Source organism: Mastacembelus armatus, chromosome 21, assembly GCF_900324485.2.
Source record: "Mastacembelus armatus chromosome 21, fMasArm1.2, whole genome shotgun sequence".
NCBI lineage: Eukaryota > Metazoa > Chordata > Actinopteri > Synbranchiformes > Mastacembelidae > Mastacembelus > Mastacembelus armatus.
Genome location: NC_046653.1, coordinates 26,866,316 through 26,879,477, shown reverse-complemented (window position 1 = coordinate 26,879,477; position 13,162 = coordinate 26,866,316). Strand labels below are relative to the sequence as shown.

Genomic DNA, 13,162 nt, shown 5'->3' with positions numbered 1-13,162 from the left:
TTTAACTTAATGGGGGAAGAAGTAAATATAACATATCTAATTTTTGGTGGGCATGTGGAGGTTCACAAATACAGATATCTTTATTTTATGGTTCTTTTTACAGTTTATATTCTAATACTCTGCAGTAATTCTACTATTGTGTACCTGATCTGGAAACACAGAGACCTCCATGAGCCTATGTACATCTTCATTGCAGCTTTGTTACTGAACTCTGTTCTTTACAGCACTAATATCTACCCAAAGCTACTGATTGACTTCTTATCTGAACAACAGATCATATCTTATCAGGCCTGTCTGGTTCAGTTTTATATGTTTTACGCTTTGGGAGGTTCAGAGTTTTTACTGTTGGCAGCCATGTCCTATGACAGGTATGTGTCTATATGTAAACCTCTGCAGTATCCAACTATCATGACAAAAAGAACAATTAGTGTCATTCTGGCTTTATCTTGGCTTGTGCCTGCATGTGAGGTTGGGGGAACAGCAACACTGAGCGCTAATCAAAAACTCTGTGGTTTTACTCTGAAAGTCATTTTTTGCAATAACTCAATTTACAAACTTCACTGTGTGCCTTCAAGAGCTTTATCCATACTTGGTTTGTTCATTTTGCTAAATGTTGCATATGTTCCTATGATTTTCATACTTTTTACATATGCAAAGATATTTGTAATCGCCTATCGAAGTAGCAAAGAAGTAAGGAAAAAAGCTGCAGAGACCTGTTTACCTCACCTGCTGGTTTTGATCAACTTTTCCTTGCTGTGCACATATGATGTCATATTAATGCGACTGGAATCAGATATTCCAAAAATTGCACAATTAGTAATGACTTTACAACTGATCTTGTATCATCCTCTATTTAATCCAATTATCTATGGACTAAAAATGAAAGAAATCTCTAAACACCTCAAGCGGTTGCTACATATAGACAAAAAGAATTAAGGTATTCAGTATTGATTAGTTCTTCAGTCATAACAATCCAGAGGTGATATTTCTCTGATGTGTGGAAAGAATTTCATGTCAGGGTTTGTTCTGATGACTAACACTCAGTAAAGACCATTGTCAGCTCCAACAATGTGGTGACTGTTTTCTGTAGTTTCTCTAAAACCAGTCATTTCTGTCCTGTGGGCTACAAGTTTCAGTCTGGATCTTAGATTTTTCTTGTACAAATCAATATGTGTGTAATAACACCTACATGCTATTTCAGGTTTATTGTGTTTTTCAGAGGTTTTTCATTGATGGTTTGTAACAGGATTTTTAAGTCAGTTTGCACACTAACAGAACAAATCAGTGGATGATGCAATTTGCATGTGCCTATGTTCTATACATGAACATTTGGAGACATATCCTAGAGTGTTATTTACAACCCACAGCTCTGTGTGAATCCAAGTTGTAGGACAAACTCCTTCATCTCGAAGTTCATTGCTCCCTGTGTAAGTGGATTTTAGCTGTTCTACATTGGAGGAAGCAGACAGTTAGGACAGGTCACGTAGTTTCTCCCACTTTCAGTCTGTACAAATGTTTAATTTTACAGATGACACCCGACTAGTGGGTGTAGTGACAGGTAATGATGAATCCTCTTGGTGAAGTTTTCTCTGTAACAGATTGGTGCATCTACAGCAATATGAAGTTCAAGCTAAGACGCATAATGTCTGTCCCTTTTTAACTGTTGATTTGTTTAAATTTATGTATTTATTATACTGTGGTACTTACATTGTGTTACTGTAGATTGGATCAGCTGTCATTGTGTCACTTTATCTGTATATGTATTTGTCCTATGAGAACTCACTAAAGTAACTTCCAGTCAACAGTAATGTAATACCATGAAGTTGCAAAAGTCAAATAATCTCTGTAGTAATGTAACTAAATTAATTGGTATCATTATAATAAAAGCAGACTGGCTCAACATAAATGTGTCTTTACACTTCAGCCCCCCCATAATTTACTGTCATATAATGTGGGCTGCTACATGTTCCAATCAGGGTACACATGAACCAGATTTGTGCATTAGTGGCAGATCTCGAAACTTTTAAATGGGGTGGCAAAATGTTTTGGTAGGGTTGTATACAGAGATGGTACACAGGGGTCCTTATACACAGTAAAAATGCAATTACAATACAATTAACATTTATTTTTACAATATATTTATTCCTACATTCCATTTATAAACACTTCCCACTCATTCTTAAACTTCAATAAACGACAGGGGACTACAGTGTGGGGGTGGGGTGGCAGCTGGCACCCACCTCCCACACTGTAGTCCCCTGTAGATCCACCCATGGTTTTCCTACATCTTGCAAGAACAATCATTTGTCAATAGTCAATTACATTAATGTGATGATCGGCAACTTGACTTCATGTCTCATTCTATTACTTTGAAGGACCATACAGGGTCTGGTTACATACTCCGTCTACACTCACTTGATTAAGTGATTGATTTCACCTGTGTTTTTTCAAATATTTTTTGTCAAATATTGTTGTTCTCCCTGTGCTCTTCATTCTTTTTACATACACCAGGATACTAATAATATGTTATCACAGCTCTGGAGAAGTCTGAAGAAATGCTGCACAGACCTGTTTACCTCACCTGATGGTTTTATTCAACTATTTCTTTTTAGTAATATATGATGTTATTACTGGAAACTGATTTCCCTAAAACTGCACATTTAGTAATGACTTTACAGTTAGTTGTGTATAATCCTCTATTTAATCCAATTATATATGGACTAAAAATGAAAGAAATTTATAAACACGTCAAGAAGTTGTTCTTTCAGGGTAAAACAAACTAATTTCATCAACCCTGATTCCTTATTGTGAAATAATATTGCAGAGATGTGATTTGTCTGATCACTGGAAATAATTTCATGTCAGGATTTGTTTAGTTTCCTTACAAACATTATAGTTCATTTTTTAGGAATTTTTCACTAAACAGTTGCCTGTTGTGTCTCCAGAAACTGTGCTCATTACAGGTTCTAACTGCTACTATTTTTATATAGCACATTTAAAACAACCAGGTCGAGCCAAAGTACTGTTCTATGAAACAACATATTACAATAAAATGTGCAGATAATTAAAATCGGTAAAAGCAACGAATAAATACAAAATAGTAAAGCAAAACTATATAAATAATAAAAACACCAAAGTGCAAAAGTCATTCTGATTTGAAAGTTAAGGAATATAAATAAGATTTCAACCAAGATTCGAAAACAGGTTTTTAAACGTAAATGTGATTTCTGCTGTGAATATTCTATGATGCAACTTGACCAACTCTTTCAGTGGTCTCCAATCATGAACTTTCAAACTTTTTTTGGACACATTTCTTCTGTGAAAGTCTTCAGACCCCCTTCACTTTTTTCAGTTTTATAATGCTGCAGCCTGATACTACAGTTCTTTATGATCATTTTTTATCAGTCCTACTCAGAGCCACATAACGACAAAACAGTATTTTATCACATTTCCATAAGTATTCAGACCATTTGCAACGATGTGAAAATTAGCTCAGGTGCCTCCCAATTCTCTTGATCATTGCTGAGATGTTTCTACACCTTGATTGGAGCCCAGCTGTGGTAAAATAAATTGATTGGACATGATTTGAATAGGCCCATGCCTGGCAATGCATATCAGGGGAAAAACAGGTCAAAGGAACTGCCTGCAGAGCTCAGAGACAGGATTGTTGATAGGCACAGAGCTGTGGAAGGATACTAAATATTTCTGCTGCACTGAAGGTTCCCAGGAGCACAGGGGTCTCCACAGTACTCAAAATGAAGAAGTTTCCATCTTACTAAGAGGTTTCCATCTTACTAAGAGGTGACCATCATTTCTTGGTCACCTCTTAGTAAGATGGCAAACTTCTTCATTGATCCCTCCACCGATCTGGGCTTTATAGCAGAGTGGCTAGACAGAAGCCTCTTAGTACAAAACACATGAAAGCTGCTTAGAGTTTACAAAAAAAAAAAAAAATCACAGAAGGACTCTCAGACTGTGGAAAAAAAAAGATTCTCTGGTCTGGTCTGATGAAGACTGAACCGTTTTGCCTCAATTCTAAACATTATGTCTGGAGGAAACCAGAAACCTTTCATCAGCTGCCCAGTACCATCCCAACAGTGAAGCATGGTGGAGGCAGCATCATGCTGTGGGTGTGTTTTTCAGCAGCAGGGGCGGAGAGACTGGTCAGAGTTGAGGGAAAGCTGAGTGGTGCAAAGTGCAGAGATATCCTCAATGAAAACCTGTTCCCCAGTGTTCAGGACCTTAGGATGGGCGGAAGGTTCAGCTTCCAACGTGACTACGACCCTACACCCACAACCAAAACAACACAGGACTGGTTTAGAGACAACCCTGTGAATGTCCTAGAGTGGTCCAGCCAGAACTCTGTCCAACATCTCTGGAGAGACCTGAAAATGGCTGTCCACCGATGGCCCCATCCAACCTGACAGAGCTTAAGAGGATTTTTAAAGACAAATTGCAGAAAATCCCCCAGTCCAGGTGTGCAAAGCTCATTGCGTCATACCCAAAAAGACTTGAGGCTGTAAATGCTGCCAAATGTAAATGATATTGCAGTTTTTGTTTTTAATAAATTTGCAAACATTCGTAAAATTCTGTGTTCACTTTGTCATGTGGCATTGAGTGTAGATTCATGAGAGAAAAAAATATTGAATTTTTAACAACTGCAAGGCAAGTCTATTTGTATAGCACAATTCATATGCAGAGTAATTCAAAGTGCTTTACAGAAATAAAAGACTAGTTAAAAGTACATAGGCAAGATTAAAGGAAACTGAGCCCAGATAAAACACTGTCAGTTGTTATCTGTTATATGCCACCTAAAAAGAAAGGTTATTTGCTTGGACTTAAACATTGCCAGAGATGAGGCCTTTCTAACATCATCGGGAAGACTATTCCAGGTTTTAGCTGCATAGAACTGAAACGCTGCTTCTCCCTGTTTAATCCTGACTCTGGGCACGAGTAGAAGGCCTGTCCCTGATGTTCTCAGAGTTCGAAATGGCTCATATGGCAGTAACATGTCAGAAATGTAATGTGGTGCTGAGCCATGAACAGACTTATACACAAGCAGCGCTGTTTTAAAGTCTATTCTCTGAGCGACAGGAAGCCAGTGCAGAGATCTGAGAACAAGAGTAATGTGGTTGTACTTTCTAGTTCTAGTCAGGACCCGAGCAGCAGTCTTCTGAATGTACTGTACAGCTCTTTTTGAGAGCCCGTGAACAGGCCGTTACAGTAATCTAACCTGCTAGAGATAAATGCATGGATGAGTCTTTCCAAGTCTGATTTAGACATGATCCCTTTGATTCTGGCAATGTTTTTGAGATGATAAAATGCTGAGGATGTTATCGATTTAATGTGTCTGTTAAAATTCAAGTCTGAGTCCATGATTACCCCTAGATTTCTAACTTGATTTTTAAATTTTAGAGAAAGAGACTCGAGGTGACTGCTGACACTTTCTCTTTGTTTCTGGGGTCCAAAGATAATTATTTCAGTCTTGTCACTGTTTATTTGGAGAGAGTTGTTTTGCATCCACACAGTGATCTGTTCAATACAGCTGCACAGTGAATCGACTGGTCCATACTCAACAGCTGTGAGTGAAATGTAAATCTGAGTGTCATCTGCATAGTTATGGTAGGACACATTATTGCTTATTGCGTATTAACTGGCCTAAAGGAAACATGTAAAGATTGAACAAAAAGGGTCCCAAGGTGGACCCCTGGGGGACTCCACATGTCAACGCCATTTGGTCTGACACACAGTTACCAACTTCAATGAAATATTTCCTGTCTTCAAGATAGGACTTAAACCATTTAAGGGCAGTACCAGAGATCCCTATCCAGTCCTCTAACCTTTGTAACAGGATCACATGGTCCACTGTGTCAAAAGCAGCACTTAGATCCAGCAGCACTAAGACAGAGACTAAACAACTTTTTCAATGAGTTTGCCTAAAAACGGCAGGTTTGATATGTGTCAGTAGTTGTTCAGTACCATAGCATAAAGGCTGCTCTTCTTCAGGATAAGCTTGATGACAGCAATTTTCAGGGCCCTTGGAAATGTTCCAGACTGTAATGAGTTATTAACTAATTGAGTGAGTTGTGGTAACAAACTGCTTAGTGCTGATTTCAGAAATCTAGTGGGTAAAACATCAAGGCAGCTGGTGGATGAACTCAGACTAGAGATGATCTTTTCAACTGTTATGTCATTTACAGGGGTAATTTAGGGGTGTAAAGTGTGTCAATTCTGGATGGCTGCAGAGTTGGTATCTGTGTTGTGCAGTTTATTATTTCTGATAGAAATGTAAATTTAGGAGGAGTGGATTCAATAAGAACTGCATTTCCTGTCCTGCTATCTAACCATGTTTCTGTTAAAAACATTAAATCAAGATTTTAAGAAGAAATAAAATAATTGTAGTATCAGGCTGCACCATAACAAAATGAACAAAGGTGAAGGGGGTCTGAATATTTTCTGAATGCACTGTAAATCCAAATGGTGACATTTATTTGGCCAGGCAGTGTATGCACTACATTCCTAAATAGTGATGAAAAATATGGATTGCAGTATGGCTCAAAAGAGTCCATTCAGTGCTCCACTCATATGATTAAGATTTGTTTGTAAGAGAATTCAATATAAATGTGTTATATCCAGTGCGTTTAGAGTGATAATTGTAAGCATGTAGCAAACTTATCACAACCCACTGGTCCAAACAAGAACCAAACTGTGAATTGCCATTCTTTAATTGATGATCTATGAAGTATGAACTAATCACAGAAAGTCATAGTGATCTGACCATTTGTGAATGGTAAGAAACAGAAATTCATCATACACCTCAAAGTAATTCAAGCAGTAAATCATGAGTCATGCATGAGTCAAAGTCAGTTAGGTGTATGATTTGAACATGATTGTAAAGTGTTACAGGCAAACCTCTGTCATCAGATGATTCTGGCTGGACAGAACAACCTTTTGAGATGTTTAGAAATTTCTTTCATTTTCAGTCCATATATCAGTGGATTAAACAAAGGATGGTACAAAGCTGCTTGTAAAGTCATTATTAAACGTGCAGTTTTTGGAAAACTGGATTCAATTCTAACTATAATCACATCATACATACTCAAACAGGAGAAACTGATTAAAACCAGCAGGTGAGGTAAACAGGTCTCTGCAGCTTTTCTCCTGACTTCTCTACCACTTCGATAGGCGATAATAAGAATCTTTGTGTACGTGAAAATTATGAAGAGAAAAGGGAGAATTACCAGGTATATCAAACCAACTGCTCCATATAAAGTACTTACACTTGATCTTACACAATGAAGCTCATAAATTACATTGTTACATGATATTCCTTTGAAAGAAAAGTTACACAGTTTAGTTTTAGCATTCAGTATTGTTAGGCCTGCAAAATGACATGCAGATGAAAACCAAGCTAAAAACAGGAAAATACTCACATTGGTTTTTGTCATGATAGTTGGATACTGCAAAGGTTTACATATAGACACATACCTGTCATAGGACATGGCTGCCAACAGTAAAAACTCTGAACCACCTAGATTGTAAATAAAAAAACCCTGAAAGAGACATGCTGAATATGATATGATCTGTTTTTCAGATAAAACATCAATCATAAACTTTGGGTAAATAGCAGTGCTGAAAAGAACAGAGTTCATTAACAAAGCTGCAATGAAAATGTACATAGGCTCATGGAGGTTTTTGTGAATCACTATCAGACACACAATAGTAGAATTACTGCAGATTATTAGAATATATGCTGTAAACATGATCACAAAATAAACAAATCTGTATTTGTCCAGTTCAACATACCCATCAAGAGTTATATATGTGAGATTTAACTCATAATCCATTAGTGTTATCTGAAATATTCAGAAAGAAAACAGATTATATAAACAGTGAATATCAACAAAGCAATAAAGAAGTCTGATTATTACTACACCAACACTGTTAGATAGCTGACATTGAAATGTAATTGATGTAGGCTCAGCTAAAGAAAATGAACTGTTTGTTGGTTGTGGACAGTTTTTATTAGATTGCTTCACCCTCCATGGATCTCATTAAACTTTTTAGTGAAGTAGAAACTGATCTGTAAAGAACTTTATCAACCTCCGGAGACCTGAAGCTACAATATCATTTGATCTTTATGACTTTATGTTTCAGCTAATGCAACCACAGGGGGGCACAATCCAGTGTCTTCATGTGCTGGTCCCAAGTCCGGGAAAATGCAGAGGGTTGTGTCCGGAAGGGCATCCGATGTAAAATTTAAGCCAAATCAAACATGGGAATCACAAATATGACTTCCATACCGGATCGGTCGTGACCCAGTCGGGGCAGACTTCAACAAACATGTTGGTGAGGGAAACAGAGGGGACGAGGAAGTGATGGGTAAGTTTGGTATGAAGGACAGGAATGCAGAAGGACAGATGGTGGTAGACTTTGCAAAAAGGATGGAAATGGTTGTAGTGAACAGGAGGTTCTTCCAGATGACTGGACAGCTACAGCTAAAGTGATCAGGGAGACAGGTAGGAGGGTACTTGTGTCATCTGGAAAGAGGAAAGCAGATAAGGAGACTTGGTGGTGGAATGAGGAACTTCAGGAGTGTGTTAAGAGGAAAAGGTTAGCTAAGGAGAAGTGGGACACTGAGAGGACAGAAGAGAACAGACAGGAGTACAGGGAAAAGTCACCATAAGGTGAAGGTAGAGGTGGCGAAGGTGTCAGAGCCCGAAGGCTCTTGTTTTTAAAAGGACCAAAACGCTCACAGGACCAGTACTCAGTGCAGACAGGGTTTATTAACAGAACTCAAAAATACAGAACAAAGGCTTGGATCGAAGGGACACAAAGGGTTAACAGCAGACAACACGGGACTTTGGGAAACAACACAGGAGCATAGAGCTCGGGAATACACTGAATACAGGGACCACACACTGACAGGAACACAGACTCATACGGGGAACTTGGGACGGTCTGATCACACACGCACTGGACACAGACTCACACAGGGGACTCGGAACAGTCTGGGCACACACGCTCGCGGGAACACAGAATCACACAGGGCAATCGGGAACAATCTGGTCACACACGCTCACGGGGATGCAGACTCACTCAGGAAACTCGGGAAGGGGCATCCACCCTGGGCCACACACTCGCTCGGGGACACAACAGGGGACCCTACAGACACACACAAAACTGCCAGGGTCACGCACACACAGGGGACACCGCAGGCAGACAGAAAACAAAAGACACGGCCTGGGTCACTCACACAGACGCACCAGGCTACACAGACGGATTCACTGATCCACACCACCAGTATATACAGCAACGACATTGAAATGTCATTCGGACTGGACAAGCCGGTCATCAGATACCCCGCTGGCATAATAAGCTGGCCAAAAGAGGACATAGAAGCCACTGATGTCAAGACAAGGAAGCTCCTCACAATGCATGGAGGACTTCACCCCAAATCCAGCATCCTGAGACTGTACACTAAGAGGAAGGAAGGAGGCTGCGGACTGGTGAGCGTCAGAGCCACCATCCAAGATGAAACAGCAAAGATCCATGAGTACATCAGAAAGATGGCCCCAAGCGATGGAATACTTAGTTAATATCTCAGGCAACAGAAGCCCGATGCAGAGGAAGAAGAGCAAGAACCATCATGGCAGGACAAACCCCTGCACAGTATGTACCACCGACAGATACAAGAAGTGGCTGATATAGAAAAGTTCTACCAGTGGCTGGAAAAACCTGGACTGAAAGACAGCACAGAGGCACTGATCGTAGCAGCACAAAAACAGGCCCTGAGCACAAGATCGATAGAGGCCGGGGTCTACCTCACCAGGCAGGACCCCAGGTGCAGGCTGTGCAAAGATGCCCCTGAGGCAATCCAGCACATAACAGCAGGTTGTAAGATGCTAGCAGGCAGAGCGTACATGGAACGCCATAACCAAGTGGCCACATCTGACATGAAAACCATCAGACATGCTCCAGCACCGACCACCACACACACTAAAACTTTCTTCTCCTGTTTGTCCAGGCACACAGGGTCATTCAGGTCCCAGCTGGATGTGAAAAATAATGAATTTCTCTGGTGTCAGCATGTGCAGCAGTGACAGACACAGCTGGGAACAGTAAATATGATTTTTACTCAAACCATCATGGTTTTGAGCACATACTAATCTCTAGTACAATAAGATTAAAAAAAAAAAGATTTTTTGCAGGCTTGTATATTTAAGTGTAATTAATGTTTATCACATTTTGTACTAATATACATTTGTATTCCTGAAATAATATATGCAAACATCTGATGTGACATCTTCAAATTTTAATCAATATGAACATAATCAATACACACAAATCCAATGATATGATCCTATTCAACGGCAAGGCAAATTTATTTGTATAGCACCATTCATATACTACATAATTCAAAGTGCTTTACAAGGCATATAATTACATTAAAAGCATGGAAAAGAGCATCTAAAAACAAAGACATTTAACATAAAATGCATTTAAATCAAATAAAATAAATTAAAATAAGATGTAAAAGCACATTAAGAAAACAAGAATGAACAATAATTTGAAGGCAGCAGTAAACAACAGTGTTTTCAGTCCTGATTTGAATGAGCTGACAGTTTGAGCAGACCTCAGGTGTTCAGGAAGTTTGTTCCACAACAGAGTAAACAGTACACAGAAGAGTAAACAGTTTGTTTACATTTGTCATTGATTTTATATGAAAATATTTTACGTAATCACATGTTTGAATGATTATCATGATGTTCTATCAGATGATTCTGGCTGGACAGAACAACCTTTTGAGATGTTTATAAATTTCTTTCATTTTCAGCCCATATATCAGTGGATTAAACAAAGGATGGTACAAAACTATTTGTAAAGTCACTGTCAAACGTGCAGATTTTGGAAAACTGGATTCCACTTGAGCTATAATAATATCATATATACACAAACAGGAGTAACTGATTAAAACCAACAGGTGAGGTAAACAGCTCTCTGCGGCTTTTCTCCTGACTTCTCTACCACTTTGATAGGTGATAATAAGAATCTTTGTGTACGTGAAAACTATGAAGAGAAAAGGGAGAATAGAAAAGATCTACTAAAGCAACTACACCATATACAGATATTACTTTTGATTTTACACATTGAAACCCATTAATTTTCATTGTTTTCAAAATATTCCTTTTAAAGTAAAGTTACACAGTTACCCAGTATTTCTGGGACTGCAATATGGCAAACAGGCAAAATCCAAGCTAAATCCAAGAAAATACAGATGTTTGTTGTTGTCATGATAGTGTGATTCTGCAGAGGTTTACATATAGATACATACCTGTCATAGGACATGGCTGCCAACAGTAAAAACTCTGAACCAAGTAAAGAATAATTTGTAAAAAGACAGGCTGAATATGATATGGTCTGTTTTCACATAAGAAGTGGATACATTTTGGGTAGCTTTAAGTGATAAGCTTTGGATAAACAGTATTGCTGTAAAGAACTGAGTTAAGTAACAAAGCTGCAATGAAAATGTACATAGGCTCATGGAGGTTTTTGTGAACCCAGATAAGACACACAACAGAAGAATTACTGCAGAGTAACACATGTTTTCATCTGCAACCAGGCAGAAATCATCCTGCCTAGGTACAATGTAATGTTCAATGTAATATCAATATATTATTACAAGGTTGTCCAGTTTCCTGATCTTGTTTGAAACTCATCATACTGATATAATCAATACATCACAAAAACTTTAATCCATTTGTAACCTCAGCCATGCAATCCAGTAAATACAGTTTGATATCTGTGCAGGTAGTACATATTGGAAGTTGAACCAAACATTACTGGTAGAAATGGGAGAAAACTCAGGTGGTCCTCCAGTGAAAAAAACAAAACAAAATAAACATTCAAATTTAAAAACAGCTGGATGCAACAATTTATTTTCAGTGGAGGCACAGCACCACCCCCATTCATAGGTCTCCCAGATTTTAGTATCCAAATATTGACAGGTAGGACTTACACAGGTTTGGTGTTACATAAACTGTTTTCTGCTGATTCCCTCTAAGACAACAGAAATAGATTTTCAAAGGTCTAGGTCCCCTCCTCATCCAGTCAATATCAGTGGCATGGACACTGAAGTGGTGCCAGCCTACAAATATCTAGGCATGTAGCTGGACAATAAGTTGGATTAGTCACTTAACACAGATGTTCTATATCAAAAAAGGCAGACCACTTTTCCTCCCAGGGTCTTTAGTCGATGGCAGAAGAATGCCATCCATCCATCCATCTATCTATCTTCTTCCGCTTATCTGGGGCCGGGTCGTGGGGGAAGCAGCCTAAGCAGGGATGCCCACACTTCCTTTTCCATCGACACTTCCTCCACTCTAACCTCCGGCGGACACCAAGGTGTTTCCAGGCCAGTCAAGTGACATAGTCCCTCCAGCATTTCCTCATGAGTCCCCAGGGTCTCCTCCTGGTGGTACATGCCTAGAACACCTCCCTAGGGACACACCCAGGAGGCATCTGGTACAGATGCCCGAGCCACCTCAGCTGGCTCCTCACAATGTGGAGGAGCAGCGGCTCTACTCCAAGGTCCTCCTGGTTGACCAAGCTCCTCATCCTATTTCTAAGGGAGTGCCCAGCCACCCTGCGAAGGAAACTCATTTCAGTCGCTTGTACCCGAGATCTTGTCCATTCTTTCATGACCCAAAGCTCATGACCATAGATGAGAGTTGGAAAGTAGATTGACCGGTAAATTTCTAGCCAGGTACTTATGTGCACACCCCAAGAAATGGCATAAAACGTCAAGCTTCATAATAGAATTTACTCACTTATTCTGTATGTTCAGATGATGACATGCCACGCAGGTGAAGAAACATTTTGGATAGTTCTAGACAGCAATGAAGAGTTTACTTTGTCCTCAGAGGAAAAATGCGACGCATATGATGAACATCTGAATCTGCATTGTATTGCACTAATTACCTCTAAGCCACATTCCAGCCTGAAAGGCTCATTATGTGGGTCTTTGTCTTCTTGGGTAAATCACATGTTTATTCATGGTCAGAAACACCTTCCTGCATATGCCCTTTCGAAACAAAAAGTGTTTTAGAAAATTTGAATCAGTGTATTGTTTTCTGTGAGTGAACAAGATGACTTTCACATC

General features: G+C 39.2%; 2 protein-coding genes across 2 annotated transcripts; one reads left to right on the top strand and one right to left on the bottom strand.

The window, feature by feature from the left end:
* LOC113123203 (olfactory receptor 11A1-like) lies at window positions 1-936 on the top strand. The gene has a single exon (XM_026295024.1). The coding sequence runs from the start codon at window positions 10-12 to the stop codon at window positions 934-936; it is 927 nt and encodes a 308-aa protein (XP_026150809.1). The 5' UTR covers window positions 1-9.
* A 5,984-nt stretch (window positions 937-6,920) lies between these two features.
* Window positions 6,921-7,847, bottom strand: LOC113123917 (olfactory receptor 6N2-like). The gene has a single exon (XM_026296293.1). The coding sequence runs from the start codon at window positions 7,845-7,847 to the stop codon at window positions 6,921-6,923; it is 927 nt and encodes a 308-aa protein (XP_026152078.1).
* Between the last annotated feature and the right edge of the window lie 5,315 nt (window positions 7,848-13,162).

Coding starts and splice junctions, on each gene's coding strand:
- LOC113123917 (XM_026296293.1), bottom strand. CDS start 7,847: ATGGATTATGAGTTAAATCTCACATATATAACTCTTGATGGGTATGTT.
- LOC113123203 (XM_026295024.1), top strand. CDS start 10: ATGGGGGAAGAAGTAAATATAACATATCTAATTTTTGGTGGGCATGTG.